Source organism: Natator depressus, chromosome 4 (assembly GCF_965152275.1).
Source record: "Natator depressus isolate rNatDep1 chromosome 4, rNatDep2.hap1, whole genome shotgun sequence".
NCBI classification, from domain to species: Eukaryota; Metazoa; Chordata; order Testudines; family Cheloniidae; genus Natator; species Natator depressus.
Genome location: NC_134237.1, coordinates 26,709,641 through 26,731,617, shown reverse-complemented (window position 1 = coordinate 26,731,617; position 21,977 = coordinate 26,709,641). Strand labels below are relative to the sequence as shown.

General features: G+C 39.1%; 1 protein-coding gene across 5 annotated transcripts in view; it reads left to right on the top strand.

The window, feature by feature from the left end:
- Positions 1 to 21,977, top strand: part of STPG2 (sperm tail PG-rich repeat containing 2) — a 431,616-nt gene that overhangs the window by 175,869 nt on the left and 233,770 nt on the right. For all 5 annotated transcript variants that reach the window (XM_074950652.1, XM_074950649.1, XM_074950650.1 and 2 more), the window contains one exon: positions 20,995 to 21,160. In XM_074950652.1, coding sequence (XP_074806753.1) covers positions 20,995 to 21,160 — 166 coding nt within the window. The remainder of the gene's footprint in view (positions 1 to 20,994; positions 21,161 to 21,977) is intronic.

Below are 21,977 nucleotides of genomic sequence, written 5' to 3'. Positions count from 1 at the left end.
TAGTTATCTTTCTGTGGCTTAAGGATCTGATTTAAAACCCATTGCAGTCAATGGGAGTCATTCCATTGACGTAGTCAGATTAGTATCAGGTCTTATGACATTTACTTATGATTGGCTGCATAGCGAATCTTTTACATATTAATTTTAAAATGTTTGACAACGATACACCAAATGCCGGGTGCTGGTTTTGTGACTGCAGTCTGGCAACTGTTTTCTCCTGTTTATATATTCCATATTACAGGGCACGCTCTAGGCAGGCTCTAGGTGCATATACAGAGCAGTTTTTATTTTTTAAAATATTGTTGTGTAATAGGTGTAAACAGAACCATGATGATCACATCAGCTTCCTTTTAACATTTTAGAATAGTGGAAACTTCCATTCACAGTCTGAAATTAAGGCCTAATGTTTCTAGTAAAAAAAAAGTTCAGATATGTTTTACTGTGAATACTTCTGTGCCCTAAAGTTCAAATCCCTTCTTACCCCCAAATTCAGGGTTTTCACAACCTGATTTCTCTTCAGCTAACTTGCATCCAAGCCCTGATCTTGCCTGATAATCTGTACTGTTCTATCTGATGGGTGTGTATCTTCACTACGTACTGAAGATACTTAATTCCACAATGTACTCTCTATCTCCCCTTACATCCTCATATAAATGTTGAACAGGAAAGAAGGAATATAACCCTGTGATATATTGCAACATGAGAAAACCCTCTAAGTAGATCAGCAATTGCCTGATTCTACCCTTTGGTTCACTTTAGAGAGAAATTGGACCACTTAAGAGAAACAGTGTCTATCCCTTCTATGAACAAAAAGCAAACTATTGTGTAACATGAAGTAAAGCATTTTTTCATATTTGGATAACTCAACATTTTTTTAAAAATCACCTTTTGGTTGGGCATAGTCTTTATAAGTTTGAATCCCAAGGTGTAATTTTTCAAGGAAGTTACAAGCACCTGAATATATCAGCATCGAATGAAAATGCTTATACAGCTGACACTATGGCATAAAGCTGCTACTGTGGGACCATAAAACAGCAAATAGTAAAGGAAACTGCTCATTATTTACTTGTGAAAAAAGAGTGTGGCCTTTAGTGTGTTTAGTTTTTGCTTTCATGTCTCCACTTCATCAGTCATGACTGGAAGAAAATACTCTTAAATGTGTTCCAGTTGAGATAAAAATATTCACATCCACTTCCTCAGTTTTTTTTAAAACCAGGAGCAGTAATCATTTTGTAAAAATAAAAACAATGTTTGTCTTCCTTTGTACCATTTCATAAGGAGTGCTCAGTGGTGATTTTAGTGTATTTTTCTCTGTATGTTAGGGGTTTCTCGTGTCTGATTTCTCAAGAAAGCGGAAGAGGCCAGATATAAGAGTAGAATCTATGTCTCTCTCTCATATCTAGGATAATGAAAAAGAAGAAAATTATATTTTTAGTGATCTTAAGAAAAGGCTCCCTCTTGGATTTTTTTTTTAAAAGGATGACAGTACAATTCAGCACTCAATAGATATATAGTCAGTATAATGAAATCTTAGAGTCAAGAATAGAATTTCTTAAAAAAGAGTTAAGGTGATTCAATGGAATTCAGCTAATACCCAGAAAACAATATTATATTTGATTTACAAAAATTGCACACCTTTTAAAACCCCCAAACCTTAGAAAGTCTGGACATGAGCAGGTAAGAGTCTATTCAGTTCTCAGTGTTCCCCAACCCAAACTTAATGTTGTCTCAGACAAATTGCAACATATACAAAGGTCAAAATAGCAAATTTTAAGAGATTATCGAAAACTGATGTTTAGTGTGAAATATCAGATTTTCAGGATGCACATTTTCCAGATTTTTGGTATCGCTTTGTGCTAGGATTGATATCAAACAGCTAGAGCAACAACAAAACTATATATGCGCATCTATGTGGTTTAGACATAAAAGGTACTCCTTCTTCTTATAGAATCATATTATTGTGTGGTTTGAAGGGACCTCAAGAGTGATCATGTCCAGCCCCAGGGCAGCTACAAAATCTTTATTAGACAATGTCTGGGGACTTTGATTGTTTGGGCCTTTTTGATGATGTCACAGCTATGCACCAGTTCCCAACAATGCACAGCTGGAAATCCATCACTTAAAGACACACAATTCCCCTCCCCCACAGTCTGTTTTGTATATTCAAATTGTGAGAGTTGGGGAGGAAATGTGATTTTAGTTAGCTCATCATTGGTCAGTTATAATGGCACTCCATGTATTACCCCTTTTTTGTTTCAGTCAAATACTTTGGTAGCTGGCAACTTATTTTAACTTTCGACAGCATTTTAATTTTTAGCAGTGTATCAACTTGCTCATCGTTTTTACATTCTACTGAATATCCCTATCCTCACAGCCTCCTCGCTCTTACTATATTCTCTATGCTTCTTTTTAACCCAATCAGCTACTTTCACAGGGTTAACGTCTTATTTCTTTGTCTAGGGATCTTACAATTTTGACATTTTGGTTTGTTTCCTTCCTCAGCACTGTTATTTTAATGAGATCATCATCCATCATCTGTTTCTGCTTCTACTTTTCTCTTTTTTTATTTTCTACTTTGTGTCCATTCTTTATCTCTAATAGATATTTCTTCAGTTTCCAGAGTGGCTTCATTTGGAGTCAGAAAATCTTCCATCTCTTGCCAGCCCAGCCAGCCTCCAGCCTAACTGCCAGACTTCCCCTACTTTTAAGACCAAACCCAGGATAGGTGCAGTGAGTATGGTACATGAGTCCAAGTATGGTCTTTAACACTTTCTTGCCCTGCACAGGATATCACCCTGTCACACATTAAATGAATTAAGAAGTGGCTAACTGACTTATCTCAAAAAGCAGTTGTTAATAGAGAATAGCTCAGATTAGATTATCATAATGGTCCATTCTGGTCTTGAAATGTATGAATCTATTCCTGACTGGATCAGCCATCAGCTGCAACAGTTCACCAAACAGAGCCAGCCAGATAATGTCCTCAGAATATTCAAGATCCAAAAGCAAAATGGTATTCAGCTCAGCACCACCAATAGGTGTTTCCTTAGGCTTACCAACTAACCAATCAATGCTGATATTGAACAAAACACAGCCTAGCCAAATTCCTGGGGAATTTATTATGCTATGTATCTGCCATCGAGTTAAACACACCTTTCCATTCTACTGCAGAGATCTTCTATCAATGACACTATAATCTCAGGGACCTGGAGTTGCCTCATCAGATCCCAGAAACTTGGTCAGTGCACTGAATCAAAGGCCTCATGGAAGTCTGTAAAAGATTGCTGCATGTACTTATTAAATTAATCTATTTGTTTGAAGCTAAAGATCTGGTTGACAGTGAAATCATAGATATGTAGGGCTGGAAGAGACCTCCAGGAGTCATTAAGTCCAGCCCCCTGTGCTGAGGTAGGACCAAGTAAACTTAGATAATCTATGATAGGTGTTTGTCCAACTTGTACTTAAAAACCTCTGATGGGATTCTACAACCTCCCTTGGAAGCCTATTCCTGCGCTTAACTACACTGATAGTTAGATTTTCCTAATATCTAAGCTGAATGTCCCTTGTTCCAGATAAAGCCAATAACTTCTTGTCCTATCTTCAGTGGATATGGAGAACAACTGATCACAGTCCTCTTTATAGCTGCCTTTAACAAATATAAAGACTATCAGATTTCCCCTGAAAAGATACCGGAACAAACTATTAAACAATCAGTTTGTAAGCACCTTGAGGATAATATTGTTTTAAGGAACAGCCATCATGGATTCGTCAAGAACATATGCCAACTTAATTTCATTCTCTGACATGGTTACTGGCCTAGAGGATGGGCGAAGCAATAAATGTGATATATTTTAACTTTAGTAACATTTGTGACACAGTCCCACACGACATTCTCATAAGCAAAGGAGGGAAATGTGGTCTAGATTAAATTATTATATGGTGGGAACAGAACTGGTTGAAAGACTGTACTCAAAGAGTAGTTGTCAATGGTTCGCTGTCAAACTGAGAGGGTGTTTTTCGTGGGGTTCCATGTGGGTTAGTCCTGGGTCCACTACTATTCAATATTTTCATTAAAGACTTGGATAATGGAGAGGACAGTATGTTTAAAAATTTGCAGGTGACACCAAGCTGAAAGGGGTTGCAAGCATTTTGGAGGACAGGATTAGAATTCAAAACAACCTGGACAAATTGGAGAACTGGTCTTAAATCAATAAGATGAAATTAAATAAAGACAAGTGTAAAGTACTTCACTTAGGAAGGAAAAATCAAATGCACAACTACAAAATGGGGAATAACTAGCTAGGTAGTAATATTGTTGAAAAGGATCAATGGGTTATAGTGGATCACAACTTAATTATGAGTCAACAATGTGATACAATTGTGAAAAAACACTAACATTATGGTATGTATTAACGGGAGTGTCCTGCATAAAACGTGGGAGGTAATTGTCCTGTTTTACTTGGCGCTGGAGTACTGTGTCCAATTTTGGTTGCCATGCTTTAGGAAAGATGTGGGCAAATTGGAGAGAGGCCAAAGGAAAGCAACAAAAATGATAAAAGGTTTAGAAAAGCTGATATAAGAGAAAAAGGTTTTGTGTTTTTTTTTTTAAAAAAGACATGTTTCCCTGGGTTCTCATTGTTTCCTTTTTTAAAGATAAGTACTGTTTTTGCCCTTCAGTCTTCTGGGACCTCGCCTGTCCTCTTGAAGATATTTGCTAACAGTTTGGAGATTGCGTCAGCTAGTTCCTTAAATACCCTAGGTGAATTTCATCAGGCCCTGCTGACTTGAATACATCTAACTTATTGAACTATTCTTTAAACTGTTCTTTCCCTCTTGTGCCTTGTGTTCCTTCCCCGTGTTGTTAATATTAATTGTGTTGAGTATCATTAACCTTTTTAGTGAAGAATGAAACAAAATAGGCATTAAACAACTCATCCTTCTTGATATTATCTGTTTTTGGCTCTATTTCCCTGCTAACTAGAAGACCTATGTTTTCCATCATCTTTCTCTTGCTCCTAATGTTGGTAAAGAACCTCTTCTTACTGCCTTTTATGTCCCTTGCTATGTGTAACTCATTTTGTGTCTTAGCTTTTCTGATCTTGTCCCTACATGCTCTTGCTATTCTTTTATACTCCTCCTTAGCGATTCTTCCATGTTTCCACTTTTTGTAATAGTCCTTTTTGATTTTTCAGGTAATTTTAGAGCTCTTGATGAAGTCATATTGGCATCTTACAGTTCTTCCTGTTCTTCTTTTGCGAAGTCTAACGCCACCCTAAGTTTCCTGGCCTTTGCCATAAAGTGCATAATTGATTTGAAACATTAACATGGAAATAAAGAAATTCCCTGGGACTGAAAACAGTGCAATATCTCAAAGATGGGTAAAATGTAAATAATGATGAGGACAAGGCAGCCAAACAGAGTGATCTGGATTGCATGGTAATCTGAGCCCATTCAAGGAAAACGTATTTTCATATAGTCAAATGCACAGTTATACATCTAGGGAGAAGGAATGCAGGCCATACCTAGAGAATGGGGGTCTATATCCTGGAAAATAGTGATTCTGAAAAAGTTCGAGGGGTCATAGTGAATAAGCAGCTGACCATGAGTTCTTAGTGTTGCGCTGTGGCAAAAAGGGCTAATGCAATCCTTAACTGTATAAACAGGGAAGTGGTGAATATGAGTAGGGAGGTGAATTTATATATACACTGTATATGGGGTTGGTGAGACTGATACCAGAATAGTGTGTACAGTTTTGGTGTCTATATTTTAAAAAAATAATTGAGAAACTGGAGAGGGTGAAGAAAAGAGCCAGAAAAGTAATCCAAGAGTTGGAGAAAATGCTTTACAATGAAAGACTTAAAAAGGTCAGTCTGTTTAGCTTATCAACAAGAAGATTTAGAGGCAACTTGATTACAGGGTGTGAGTACTTTCACAGGGGAAAAAAAAATACCAGATAATAAAGGACTCTTTAATCTAGTGGAGAAAGGTATAACAAGAACTGTTACCTGTGTTACAGTGAACCTGAAGCTCTTGGTAACTTTACTTTTTGCGAGTCGGTATCAGGACAAACCAAGGGAGACACAGCACTTCTGTCTGCTATGTAGCTGATACAAACAAATCAAAACCACATGCTTTCACTTAAAGCCAGTATTTTTTAATTCCCTGCACCTCCAACAGAATGCATCTCCTTAGTCACTGCTTTATCTAGTCTCAAACACGCACAAATACAATAAGTTATAGAGCACCCCAAACTGCAAAATACCCCTTAGGATTACCCCTCAGGAGTTTGGAATGGTTTTTGGGTGATTTCAGCCATAGCGTTCCAGTGGCCAGCTGTCCATCTGTGGCTGGAGATCTTGATGTGTCTACAAAGCGATCCGCTTGACCCAGACTCCCAGTTCCCTTTTATACCCCTCAAATTAGAAAAAACATGTCAATCTAAAGTATTGCATAGCTGATCAAATGGAGCAAAAGCAAAGGTTGCAAGGTTTGCCAAAAACAGGATGTGGTGTTGTCGTTTTTGGGTCATTAGTCTGGCAGGTATACATATTTCTAGGCTGCCTGTTTTTCACAGACTTTCACCCCCGCACTCCAAGAAAAGGGTGCAGAGCGTCAGGTTCACCCCTCACTTCTGCCTTCCCCTTAACTAAGCTAAGTTACTGCAAAGATTCACTAAATAACTATTCCTAGCAATAAGCAAAATAACTGAGAGACCATCCCAATAGTTGGCAGTGGCTTAGGTACCTGGTTGTTTGTTAAAATACCCCTCTACAGAACCATGACTTGGAAGCGGAAACCAAATAAATTCAAATTGGAAATAAATCACAAATTTTTAGCAATGAGGGTAATTAACCTTTGGAACAAACTACCAAGGGAAGTGGTAGATTCTCCATGTCTTGAGATCTTCAAATCAAAGCTGGATGCCTTTCTGGAAGATATGCTTTAGGCAATCACAAGTTATCCTTTAGTCAAACACAAATTATTGTGCTCAATGCAAGGGTAACTGTGTGAAATTTAAGGGCCTGTGATATATACAGGAGCTCAGACTAGATGATCTAATGGTTTCTTCTGGCATTATACGCTATGAATCTATGAATACTTTAGAAATACTGAAATAGAATAGGGTAGGATTTTTTCTTACTTATGCCACTGTAATATAGAGTAATTAGAGTTGGCTCTGCATTTACACAGGTGTAAATTAGATTAGGGCATGATTTTATCTCACTTTCCTATCGGTTCATATATTGATACTGTAGACATTCACATATTCTTATCAATGACAGGATTATATATCAAGTTCATCAAAATATATTATATTGCTACAAAAAGTAAAATATTGATTGTTTCCATTTGTAATTAGAAAGCACATTGAGCTAAATTCTGCATTCCCTTATGTGGTGTTCACAAATGAATTCAATGGTAGTGAAGCTTCTGCCACTGAGTGTAGAATTGGGTCCTCTGTCTTTAAGGTATGACATTTTCTTGCAGGATACAAAGGTATTTGGTTTTCAAAATATTTTAAAATATCATAGCTATACTAAGTAGCCATAGTTGGATGGAATCTGAAGATTTGATGGAATTGACAATATTCTCTCTTTGTTCTTGCTAGGCCAGAATATCTAGAAATTTTATATTTTCCTCTGATATATTAAGCTGTAGATTCCCAATGACTATGATAGAGACATTTAAAAATTAGGCAATAAATAATGCAAAATACAATTTAGTTTAATCCTATAAAATACATGAAGAAAGTTAGAAATAACTTTTAGCATGACAGTTCCTCAATAATATTAATGAATGATAGAGTCTTTTATAAGACACCTCATCTTTTTATGTCTAATATAGATATTAGTAAAATTACATTATATTCTGAATAAAATTGAGTTACAATTACATGTCAGTCCCTATGCATTTGGATATTTGAAACTGACTTTGAAAACTACAAGGACTATGATTAGATTTTTAAAGATTCTTGCCCTGAAGAATCTTTTTCCTTTAATAGAAATTGCATATCATGAGAGAGGTTGTTTATCTAGAAATAAGAGGTTGGATTGAAATACGCAAGTCACTTAACTACCATCAAAATAGCTGAGACATGATCAGATACTCACTTTGCTAGATATATAAAATAATTAAATGTAAGGAGCTTGGTACACAAAGAAATTATATAAAAAAAAAATGATGGCCTGCAATTGGACTTGTCAGCTGTGAGCAGCGCTACATGTTTAGCATAAATGATAATAAAGCACAGAAGCATATGGACATGAGATCAACAGTGAAGAGAAAAAGGTCTTTTTAACTGTTAGGTTCTTTGATGAATTTTTTCTTAACCCTGTGTCATGTAGTGTTTGCAGATGGTTCAGAAGCAGCACACATATAGTTAGGGCAATAGGGATTAGGGATGTTTCATCTAGTCATGCTGAATTTTGTTTGGTCAGCTGTATTTGTTACGCCAAGAGAAGTGTCACAAAGTATTAGTCAGCTCAGTTCTGGTGCTGGAACCAAATAATAAACTTTTCACTTGTATAATACCTTTTATCTAGGGATATTAAAAGACTTAAATTACTAATTTTGGCACTTGTCATCCAGGTTGGAATTAAGTTGTGTGACTAGAATTATTGTTCTGCCAATTCTTTCCCACTTTTTGCAAGGTTTGGATGTTGCCATCTGATACATTAATAGCAGATTTGCATCCTGTTTGGGGCTTCCTTTTGTAGGTGCTGGAAAATAGACTTTATATGGGTGAAATCCTAGTCCTATTGAAGTCAATGGCAGAACACCTGTTGACTTCAGGAAGGCCAGAATTTCACATTCTGTGTCTTAATGTTGGATTTTAAGCATGTGAGGAACAGGCAATGTCTTGAAAGTCTGGCCTTAATGTATTATTAATATTAGTATTAATGTTTATTTGGGTTGCTGTCCATTATCTACTGTGCTATTTCCATACACTTAAGGACTGTTCTGCTCCAGGGAACTTACAATCAAAGGGGACAAACAGTTTCTAAATTAAAAAATTGTTAAATTTAATGTAGAATTTGCACAGTACTTGTAAGAACTGGTCACGTATGAAGTATTATTATTATAGAGAGGGCTGGTAGCACTGTTATTAAGGTTGCTTGACACTTCTGTAATAAGATTCTCTTTGCCAAACTTAGCAGTTTGGGCTGAGTGTCTGTCTCAGGATGATATTTTTTGGAAATCTTTGGCCAAAATAGTTCAGCCATTTCTGAGAACGAGGCTAGAGAAACATATGTTTTGACCTTTTCTGTTTGACCTTTTCTTTGAGGACTCTACCACCCACTTGCTTTGTTCAAGGATTTAAAATATGGCCTGGGTGGCCTTTGTGTTATTGATTTGCCTTTTATTGTTTGTATGAAAATTTGCTCAAATATGCACTAATTTTAAGCCTTTGAAAAGTTGACACATGCTTAGAAAACACTTCTGAGGTTTTTAGCAGCTGAAATCTCCAAAACTTCTATCCTCACTGAGCATGCATAAGCCCCTCACAGACCCTAGTGCTGACCAGACTGCGCGCGCACACGCTGACTAAGAATGCTCCATTCCCTCACAGTTCCTATGTCTGCCAGGACTGCATATGTGCCATCCCCAAAGAATGAATGAGCATGCTCTAGCTAGCCTAAGGCTATGGAGGCAAAGGTGGACTTTCTGTGAATATGCTGCTGTGTGCCAGGGTGGGCCAGCCACCAGAACTGAAAGCAGAGAGCCTGCCTCTCCTGTGCTTTCAGAAATAGCCCTTCCGGTGCACAGGCAGTATGGAAGTAGAAACAGACTGATTAAAATGCAGAGAGGACAATTGCCAGATTGGCGGGAGGAAAAAGTGTTGATTGGGACAAGGAGTCTGACAAGACTGGGATTGAGGGGTGGGAAAGAGAGAAATTTTTACTGAGAGTTGAGGGGTAGAAAGCTAGGGTTAGTTGGGCAAAGAGACTTGGACTGGGAGCTGATGAGTGAAATGGGGGATGGGGGAAACTGGAAGCTAGTTGGCCAGTGAAGAACACTGAGATTGGACAAGGAGAAGGGCGGAGAGGGAAACTGGGAATGGCTGGACAAGAAAACTAGGACTAGGAACCAGTGTGTGGGTGGGAGGGGAGACAGATCTCACAAGAGCTGGGGTTTATGGGGAGAACTGGGTCTGTACCCATGCTTGTGCAGCCTTAATATATGAATTATGATACAGTCTTTAATTATATGATGATGTTCTATTTTTACTATTTTAATTGTTAGTGTTATTTCAGTTTGAAAAAAGGCTAGCCCTGTAATCATTCTGGGGAAGTGAGTTTGCACACTGGATGTTGTCATAAATAGAAAGGGAAGGGTAAACCCCTTTAAAATCCCTCCTGGCCAGAGGAAATCTCCTCTCACCTGTAAAGGGTTAAGAAGCTAAAGGTAACCTCGCTGGCACCTGACCAAAATGACCAATGAGGAGACAAGATACTTTCAAAAGCTGGTAGGAGGGAGAGAAACAAAGGGTTTGTGTGTCTGTCTACATTTTGTCTTTGCCGGGGATAGACCAGGAATGAAGCCTTAGAACTTTTAGTAAGTAATCTAGCTAGGTATGTGTTAGATTATGATTTCTTTAAATGGCTGAGAAAAGAATTGTGCTGAATAGAATAACTATTTCTGTCTGTGTATCTTTTTTGTAACTTAAGGTTTTTGCCTAGAGGGGTTCTCTATGTTTTGAATCTAATTACCCTGTAAGGTATTTACCATCCTGATTTTACAGGGGGGATTTCTTATTTCTAATTCTATTTTTATTAAAAGTCTTCTTGTAAGAAAACTGAATGCTTTTTCATTGTTCTCAGATCCAGGGGTTTGGGTCTGTGGTCACCTATGCAAATTGGTGAGGCTTTTTATCCAACATTTCCCAGGAAAGGGAGGGTGCAAGTGTTGGGAGGATTGTTCATTGTTCTTAAGATCCAAGGGTCTGGGTCTATAGTCACCTAGGCAAATGGGTGAGGCTTTTTACCAAACCTTGTCCAGGAAGTAGGGTGCAAGGTTTTTGGGAAGTATTTTGGGGGGAAAGACGTGTCCAAACAGCTCTTCCCCAGTAACCAGTATTTGTTTGGTGGTGGTAGCGGCCAATCCAAGGACAAAAGGGTGGAATATTTTGTACCTTGGGGAAGTTTTGACCTAAGCTGGTAAAGATAAGCTTAGGAGGTTTTTCATGCAGGTCCCCACATCTGTACCCTAGAGTTCAGAGTGGGGGAGGAACCTTGACAGATGTCAAAAAGAAATTAGCTACAACTTAAACTGAAATAAGAAATTCAGAAAGTTGAACAGAATATATGACATTGGAGAATATTCTGTGATCAAACATCTAGTCTCAAAGGCTATCTTAAGTGTATAATATTATGAACCAGTCTTTTTATGAACTGGCTAATGTTCATGTGCCTGCACAGCAGGACTGGCTTGGTGTCCTCTGTCAACTTTAATGACATCCATCTGCAGTGTGCCCATATCTAAAATATGTAGAGATGCTATGTGGAGTTTGTTATATACCTTCACAAATCATGTTCTCTCCACGTGGCATCAGGAACTGATGCTGGTTTTGGGAAAGTAATGCCTCAGAGCTGTTCAGCTCACCTTCTCAAAGAGGTCACAGCTAATTTACACAGTGTCTTACAGTGGAGACACAGTGTCTTACAGTGGTGCTCTGTGAAAGCAATATCAGGAAGGTGAAAATGAATTTCTTGCCATTAGTAAATCTTAATCTCTGAATATATTGTTATTTAGTTAAAGGTCCTCAGTATGGCAGAAAGGTTTGGTTTTTAATCGTTTTAATCTATTTTAAGGTTTGTTAATAACTTAAGCAAACCCAGTAACATTGAAGATTTGACATGGGGAATATTGGGTGTCTTGGTCCACTTCCTTCTATCCTCATTGTTTTTCTCATCCTTCATCATGTTATATCTTAACTTTGATTGTAAACTCTTGGGGGCAGAGACAATAAGTATGAATCTGATCTCAGTGATACTGGTTTTGCAGTGGCATAGATCTACTGATTTGCTTGAAATTATTCCTGATTTAAACTGATGCAAAAGATTCAGAACTATCATCTTTGATCTGCAAACTGCCAAGAACATGTATTGTACTGGAAAAATAAGAATCTTTATTAGTATTACTGCTAGAAAGCCAATTTTCCATACCAGTGCCTGAATGCACAGCTAAATTAAATGTACTTTCATTAGACAGATCTCTAGAAAGAGTGCCAAATTAAATCCTTATATAATTATCACTGAGACCAGGGATGAACTAGTTCCAGTTTTGGTCTCTGTTACTTTTATATTGTTTTTATCGATATCTCCTTCTGAAGGTTCTTTAGCCTTTTTTTGGGGTGGGGGGGTGATAGTCACTGAAAAGAATTTTCTCTTCAAAACTGTTTTAGGTTGTGTGGAGCTGCTGGAGGGGATATCTTGGTATGTCAGTCACAGTTGTGATCTCCTCAAAGATCTTTTTTCAGAAGGAATTCTTTGCCTCCATCCATGGCAGTTGCATTTGCTGGAATAGAAGGGTTATCCAGGCTATCTTTGCTCACGTGCATTTTAGCCGACTACAGGACAGGTACATTTCCCTCCATCCTACTTGAATGAGGCAGGATGTAGCAAGACCCTGGCTTCATTCACTGCACACATTGGGTCATATTCTGATAGCCTTTCTCCGCTTGAGCAGCAGCTTACTTCAGAGGTAGCTTCATTGAAATCAGTGGAGTTACTCACAAAGATGCCTCTCAGCATATAAAGGTGGCAGAATCTGGCCTCACTGAAAGGTGAAATCTGCAAAGCACCTAAGGTTCACTTGAGAGGCTGTCTGTCTCTTTTCTTCCCCATCCTCCCTACGCCTGGATACTAGGCATGTGAGTTACCAGAAATGTGACTTAATTTACAAGCTTTCTCCCACCCATAATACTTATTTTTCCATTGGTTTTTCCTGCTTTTAAACACCTTTTCTTTCTGCTTTCTGTCTACTACCATGATCACATGATTGCCAGTGCCAAATTTGACTTCTGCACCCTCCCAGCTTCTGCACCTCTATAATTAGCCTCAGTCTCACTCGCTGTCATGCTCAGAAGCTTAGTCCCTTGGGTGTGCACTAATTCAACACGCTTAATTCTGTCCTCACACCCTCAATGGCAGCAGATAGTGTGAAGCTTTGACTATATGTGGCAGGTTTGTCAGTTCCACTAACAATTGTCTTGCCACTGCATTCTTAACTTTCCTCCGAATGGGAACATTAAAAAGAGTGAGATGATGATAAAATTTCTGGTATGCAGTGATAGCTTCTTGAATAAGGATCTAATGACCTTATAGTTTATTTGCCAAAAAATTCAGTCTCAGTTGATCTGAAACTGTGAATTGACTGATTAATTTGGGCTGGGAAAAGAATTTTCAGGGCCAGCTCAAAAAACTTTGCATGTGTGTCCCCCACCCACAATAACATTTAGCCCAATGGTTAGGGCACTTGGCTGGATGACACCCAGATTTGAATCCCCACTCTGAAGCAGGGACTTGAACTCAGATCTCTCCACTCCCAGGTGATCATCCTAAGCATCAGAGTGTAGGCTATTCTCAGATGCATTGCTCTCACGCTCTCCTGTTGAAGCTTTCCACTTTGCATAAATATCTAATTACTCATTCGAGCAGTCTTGAACTCCACTCTCTCCCCTATCAGGTGGGTGCTCTGTCCACCAGGCTATTGACTATTCTCCTCTTAAGCTCTTTGGTTGAAACAGTTCCACTTTGTATTCCTTGGGCCACAGAGAGTAGGGGCTTGTCTACACTACCAAGTTTTGCTGACAAAACTTATGTCGACACCCAAAAGTCACCAAAAAAAAAATCGCCAAAGGGTGTTCACACTTGCTCCCTCTGTCAACAGATCATGTCCACATTGGGGCCACCATCATCGACAGGGTGAGCAATGCACTGTGGGTATGTATCTTGGGATTCTCTCCGAGTTCTCCCACAGCCCCCTCAGCTGTCGAGAGCAGCATCATGAATAGCTCTGTGAGCTCTCCGTGCTGAGGAATGGCAAAGCAGCACAGCAGTCTGTCCCCCTCCCCTGCAGCAATAATCTGCCTGCTGCTGTGTTCCTAGCGCAGGGCAGAGCAGGAGCATTCCAGTGATTTGCTTTTTGTTTGTTCCCCAAACGGAGCAGCCAACAGATACTTCCCATAGCATTGAAAGGGGAGGGGCGCATGCCTGCAGGGCGGCAGAGATCAAAACACTGTGCAGAGCAATCAGGGCAGGCATTGTGGGATACTGGCAGAAGCCAGTTCTGTCGACAAAACAATCAGCAGTGTCTACGCTGGCTCTTTGTCGACAATAAAGGAAGGAGAAAAGACAAAAGTCTCTCGTAGGGGTGTAAGTTTTTTGTCACCAAAACCAGGCGTTTTTCGTAACAAAAGTCCCTTTGTAGTGTGTACGCTTTTGCTCTTTTGTTGCCAAAAGGCAGTTTTTGGTGACTAAACTGGCCAGTGTAGACAAGCCCTAAGAACAAGAATGGCTGTTTTGCCTGGTGATTAAGGCACTCAGGAGATGTGGATTCAAATTTTTTCTGCGCCTGATTCAGAAGAAGTAAGTGAAGTAAGTGGAAAATTCCTTGTGGAAGAGAAATTTTGACTCCCTGAAAAGAGACCATCAGGATTTACCTGGGTATTCAATCACTTGAGACAGTTTTTTGCTGGATGTGATTTTGCAAATGCTGTGGTGAAGAGAACTTTCTTCACCCCCAGACTGCCACCGTCAGAGAACTTAGTTTAAACAAATATCAATTTGACTTGGCTGCATATGTTTGATTGGTTGCAGATTATTTTGTATGCGTGAATGGTGACAGGTGATGACAATTAATAGGATACTTAGAAGGAATTGTATTAATAATTAACAATCACACTAGCAATAGACTGGGTTGCTTGTGTTCAGGGTCTTCTCCCCTGGAGAAATCTGAAATCAGTTGGATCCTGTGATCTTCATGATTAGACTACTGAAATAAGTTCTCTATCCTGATGGAAACAAAGATGAAACTACACCGCATACTCAATTTACTGATGATCTGATCCTACTGAGTATTTAAAAATTACACTCTTAATACCCAGTTCCACTTGTAAATGAAAATCAGACGTGTGTCCAGTTATACATGAGAACTAGGGATAAGTTCATGGTTGTCATGGTGGCCATGAGATCCGAAGGCAACCTAAAAGAGCCTTTGCCTGCATAGACATTGAAGTCACCTAGAACAATAATCCTGGGTGACTGCAGTGATAGATTGGACAAGAAACTGGTTTGTTTTAGTTGGAGTTCTCTGGTGCAGCTGGGTGGCTTGGGACATCCCAGTTATTTCCACCTTTTCCCCATTCCAGGATTTTAGCACGTGGTGAGTACTCTCAAATGAGTATGATGATAACCTCCAGCATGCAAGTAACATGGGTGTATACTGCCTTTCTGTCTCGGTTGATGTTGCATAATTAATATTTTACAGATATATCTTAAATTGAGGGCTTTAGTTGTTGTATGTCTGAATTAAGCTAAATGTTAAAATGTGTGCTCAGAAAGTGTGGGTGACAGGATGTACCTGCCCTTTACAGTTTTGGATGGACCAGTATTGTCCTGTTAAAGTTTTCCTAAAACTTACTTGTGGGACTGGTGATGTAGTTTGTGGGGCAGAAGCAATGGTCTTATGGAGAAACCCACTCTTCTAATGGTTTAGGGCCTATGAGCAGGGTGAATTTGATCTTTCCTCACCTCATAGTGGTAAGGAATTAAGCTGGTCCTGTGTGTTTCCAGCCAGCCTCTCTCTCACTAGACCAGGAGAGCATGGCAGAGTAGGAGCTATAGTTCCTATGGCAAACAGGATTGTAGTCTATGGCTCCAGCAAAATCTGCTGGGAAAAGGGGCTGGGTATATAAAAAAACTCCTCTCCCACAGAATGGGGAAAGAACTGGAGAAAGCTGAAAGGGTCAATGGTCTCTCATAGAAGAACGGGCAAGTAACCCACTTGTTTGTTTGCTTTTTCTGTTATATGTAACTGTGTGTAATTTAAGAAAGACTTTGTAAGTCTGAAGAGGGGCCAAGCCAATTTAAGAAAATGACTGGGAAAGAAAACCAGTGGCATGGGAAATTAGTTCTGTTACAACCCCCCCACTCCACCACCACCACCACCACCACCACCCCGGGTGTGATCCATTGTTTTGTTTGGCCTGCCACATTGTGTTAGATGTAATTATAGATGGAAGGTGATATTTGAGAACATTCACATAAAGCAAAGAAATTACCAGAGGCAAAAAAGATTAAATTCTTAAAACTGCCATTTGCATAGTTGATTACTTCCATGCAAAAGATTTGCTGTCAGTCACCGTGCTTGATTTGTAAGATGTTGAAAATTACCCAGTAGATGAAAAACAAACTTAATTTTACAATATATACAATATATCTAATTTGCTAGTTGCCTTTCTATGCCTTTTGACGTATGATTGCCTAATGCTTGTGTTTTTTAACTTCAGTACTGAGCCTAGAGTGTTTTGAGAGATGCAAATGGAAACACCAAAATAAATTATATATCTTGCAAAATCACAATTTCAGTTGAAATAATGGAAGAATTCACATGCTTAAATATAGCAATTCTTGTTTTATAATACGTTTTGTTTTAAGGTACTTCACATTCATGCATATGTTTTAAAAAAGAAACATTAAAACATCAAAGATACAAGTTTTGTGGTTTTTTGGAATTCCTAAAGAGTTGCTGATACATCAGAAATCTTAGAAAAACATTGTTTATCTATTTACAGGAAATTTTGCATCAGAATGATATATTTTTTCTGTTTCACTTTCAGCTGAGGCCTATTAAAAAGGTTCTTTGTGGGAAATGGGGATTTTTAACCTAATGCAGGAGCTTGTGCCTATAGCTTCCCCAGCCATATAAATTTCAGAGGTGAAGTCCTAACTCCATCAGAGTCAGTGGCAAAACTCCCACTGCTTTCAATGTGGCCAGGATTTCACCCCAGAAGCCTGTAGATGCAGGTTGCATTGAACTTTGATTACCAGTCTCTCCTATTCAGGAGGAGGTGCGGTCATATGAATGAGCACTCTGTTTCCCATACTACAGGATTTCCATATTGAATCCTTGTGTTTGGTCTGTCTTTTTTCTCTAGTTGGGACCATATAACCTGCTGGAATGACTAATAGAGTTATAAATCTGGAAGCACCCCCTGTTGTGGTTTCAAGTGAGGACCTGTACAGCTCCATGCTAAAAAAGAGAGTATGCCCTCCTAGGTGTAGTGGAGCGCTCACAAAGAACTCTGGGATCTCTCTACATCACCGGAGTGTCCTGATGGGTCTTATCCTTCCTCATTGCAATCTACAATGACCTTTTCAAACCACCAGCTGCATGCTTGCTGTCACGTCGCCCATTATGGTCTCATCCGCCACGCCAGGGTGTTTGGACGGAAACAGTCTGGCGAGAGGAGTGGATCTCTGTTATGATCCCCAACCAGTCTATCGTCACTGACCACACAATTTGCCCTCCTGGTTTTGACCTGCCCCATCGTCAGTGGTCCCTGTTGAACAGGTTCCGGACCAGGCAAGGTCTCTGTGCAGCTAACCATTATCGCTGTAGCTTTTGTGATAGCCCTTTGTGCAGCTCCTATGCAACACAGATGATGACACACATTGTCGATGAATGCCTGCTGTCAAGGTTCCTTCCCCACTCTGAACTCTAGGGTACAGATGTGGGGACCTGCATGAAAAACCCCCTCAGCTTATTTTTACCAGCTTAGGTTAAAACTTCCCCAAGGTACAAACTATTTTACCTTTTGCCCCTGGACTTTATTGCTGCCACCACCAAGCGTCTAACAAATATATAACAGGGAAAGAGCCCGCTTGGAAACATCTTTCCCCCCCAAATCCTCCCAAACCCTACACCCCCTTTCCTGGGGAAGACCTGATAAAAATCCTCACCAATTTGCATAGGTGAACACAGACCCAAGCCCTTGGAACTTAAGAACAATGAAAAAGCAATCAGGTTCTTAAAAGAAGAATTTTAATAGAAGAAAAAGTAAAAGAATCACCTCTGTAAAATCAGGATGGTAAATACCTTACAGGGTAATCAGATTCAAAACATAGAGAATCCCTCTAGGCAAAACCTTAAGTTACAAAAAGACACAAAAACAGGAATATCCATTCCATTCAGCACAACTTATTTTATCAGCCATTTAAACAAAACAGAATCTAATGCATATCTAACTAGATTGCTTATTAGCCCTTTACAGGAATTTTGACCTGCATTCCTGCTCTGGTCCCGGCAAAGAAAAAAGACACAGACAGAGAGAACCCTTTGTTACCCCCCCCCCCTCCGGCTTTGAAAGTATCTTGTCTCCTCATTGGTCATTTTGGTCAGTGCCAGCAAGGTTATCTTTAGCTTCTTAACCCTTTACAGGTGAAAGGGTTTTTTCCTCTGGCCAGGAGGGATTTAAAGGTGGTTAGCCTTCCCTTTATATTTATGACACCTGCTGACTAGGTTCAGCGGTGGCCTAGAAGAACTGCATCATGCCACTGAAGATGCCATTGCTTGGCTAGATGACTATGCACATGCTAAATAATAAATTGCAATATTTAGGGTGAACGGAAGGGACAGTGATGTGTGTGGTCTTTTGGTTTTTGGTCCTTTACTGATTCTCCCGGGCTGACTTCTAATGTTAAGCAGACAGATAGGAAGATGCTGTGATTTTGGGCTGTGGGGCGTTTGAATGTCAGCCAGCCAAGGAATAATTGTAACTATTCAAAGAACAACCTGCTCTCACAATCATATGATTATAAAACTGGGTGTGTGTGTAAGATGTATTTCCTGGCAGCTGCAGAATATCTAATGTAGCATTCTGCAGCTGTTGGAGAAAGAGGTTATATCTCCCTTGGAATTGGGGGGAAGGAGGAGGAGGCTCTCCCTTATAACCTTTAGTCCAGTGGTTAGGGTTCTCACACAGGATGAGTGAGGCCTCGGTCAAATTTCCCCCTCTACGTGATAGAGCTGGGATTGAATGTGGGTCTCCCACATCTAAGGAGAGTGTCCTAACCTCCCTAGGCTATAGAGTTATTTTCCCCTGATCTGATGACTATTCATTGTCATTCATAGTTGCAATTCATAATGATCATGAATAGTCTCTGGGTCAAGAGAAAGAGAGTGAGAGCTTGCAGGGGCGGGTTAGGGCACTCACCAAGGATGTGGGAGATACAAGTTCCATCCCTGCTCTACCTCAGGCTGAGAGGGAAATTCAACCTTGGTCTCCCACATCCTGGGTGTGTTCCCTAACCCTGGGTTAAATCTTATAATGGAGCTCCTCCTCCTTCCCCACACCATTTTGTGATTCAAGTCTTCCTTTGCTTTTGGCAAATTCCTCAACATTGAAATTAAAAATTTTGATTTATTGACTCACTGAAAATTTCAAAGTATTTCATTTTTGGTTCGATCCAAAACAAAACTTACTTGGGAATTGCCAGTGAACCAAAAAATCCATTATTCACCCAGCTCTAGAAGGCGATGATTTCTTAAAAGCGAAGATATCTTCCTAAAATGTTTCTTGTGATATATGTATAAGAGAAGAAGAAAACAGACAAAGAAAAGACTCCCTCCAAACCCAAGCAGAATTAATTCTAAATGGAATATTTCAACTTTTACATGGAAGCATTATCTGCTGTATAAGACTTTGGTGATATGACATTTGATGTTTTGTCTAGAATTATTGTAATTAATAATTGTATTGCTTTGATGTTGATTAAAATGTTAGTACAGGAGCATAGCAGTAAGGATTTATAAATGAGTCAGAGTAAATATTTTAGCTTAATTGGAAATTACTAAATCTGAAATTAGGAGATTCATCTTGTCCAATAAATCTAAGAACCCTCCAACTAGAATGGAACAAGAACCGTTAAATTAAAAATTGTTGAATACAGAAATACTTTATCACTAGTCACAATATTACATAGAAATGTTAATATTAATAATCTTTTTTTAAGATAAATCAAAACTGATAATGTGAGAGAGGCCCTCCTGCCATTCACTGTAGAAGGGAAGAGCAGTGGTGCTGCCTCCCTTATAAGCTGTAGCCCTGTGGTTAGGGCACTTACCTGGGATTTGTGTGATCCAAGTTCAATTCTCCAAGCCTGATCTGGAGAAGAGATTCCAATTTGGGTCTCCCACATTGTAAGGGAGAATCCTAGCCACTGGACTATGGGATATCCTGGTGTAGGAGTCTCTCTTGTGGAAGCTGTTCCACTGTGTATAAAAAAAAAAAAATTGGTGTAAGGACATAAACTTGAGTCTCCCACTACCTAGGTGAGTGCCTTAACCACCAGGTTATAGCGTCATTCTCGATAGCTGTCTCTCGCCCAGTGTGGAACAGTTTCAACAGGAAAGACTGAGAGAGACCCACTCCTGATTACCCTAGAGTATTCCTCTACAATATAGGAAACAACTCCATGTTCCTGCTCCAATGACTATTTAATTAGTTATACACAATTTAATATTTGGTAGGAGAGGGGAATTTGCCCAGCTCTAGTTCTGAAAGGACATTGGCTATTCCTTTCCTGAGCTCAAAGTGCCCCTCAGTTTTCAGTCTGGATTTTGGGCACAGTTTCCTAGCACACCCTGTAGTGGAACCTCAGTGTCTTAACAGACTTCCAGGCATTTGGCAGGATTTAATAAATAGTTATAACAATTTTATGCCTGTTCTGCACTTGTGGCTTTTCCCCCATAATAAATTATTCCTTTTATTAAACTAAAGGTCTAGTGATGCAATAAAACTAGTATTATACTGATATTGAAATCTATCTGTAGCAGACATAAGAAACAATGTTTGTTTGTTTTTTAAATTAAGTATGTGGTGCTTTCCTGCAATTTGTGTTACAGAGGTGGTTGTAATGGCTTACCACACTGATTGAATTCTGGGTTATTTCAGTTTACAGTTTTTTCTTATTTTCTTTAATACTGTAGGAAGTTCCACCACCAGGCTCCTATGAGGTTCAAAAATCATTTGAGAAATCACACAGTAAAAGCCACTACATGCCTCCCCGAACCACACTGGCTAAAAGAAAGCATACCTCTTTTCTCAGTGCAACACCTAGAAAAAATGTACCCAATACTGACAAGAATGTACCAGGTAAGTTTATTACTTTCTTTCCTAATAAAACTGGAACTAAAACAGCTAAAATATTATTCTACTTCTTGAGAACCATTCCAAAATGTTAGTATTAAGTCATTTGAGTCAAGTGATCTTAGATTGGGATTTTCAATAGAGCCTAGGGAAGTTAGACACCCATGTCCCATGGGATGCAAATCTGAGCCTTAATGCCAATCCTCCAATTTAGCGACCAGTAAGTAAAATAGGAAGCAAAGAATCAACACCTATTAAAAATACATTAGTGAATTAAGATACTACTTCATCCCTGAGAGGATTATTCTGAGGCTATCTGGTGACTCATTTTGCTGGTCAAATGGAAATTGTTTAACTAATGAAATAACCAATATCACTGCATTTTAAGAACAAAATTGTTTGTGGTATTGCTGTAGCTATGATGTTTCCAAGATATGAGAGACAAGGTAAGTGAGGGAATATCTTTTATTGGACAAACTTCTGTTGGTGGAAGGTACAAGCTTTTGAGCTACACAGAGCTTTTCAGGTTTGGGGAAGGAAGCAGAGTGTTGCTTTTTAAGAAAATCAACCAAATTGATAAGTTGGCAAAACATATGCCTACTTTATATTTCATTCTGCGTGGTGACTTTGAACCTTGTTAATATAAAGATGTTTGTTTCCATTTAAAAATATAGACCTTGTTTACTGCACATGGGTCAGGTTTGATTTGCTTGTCAAACTGTTGACTTACTCTTACAACTGGTTGGGTATGAGAATGTTTAATAGTCCACATGCTACGCATTTGCTCATTAAGATAAAGTTACTTAGAAAAATAGAAATATAT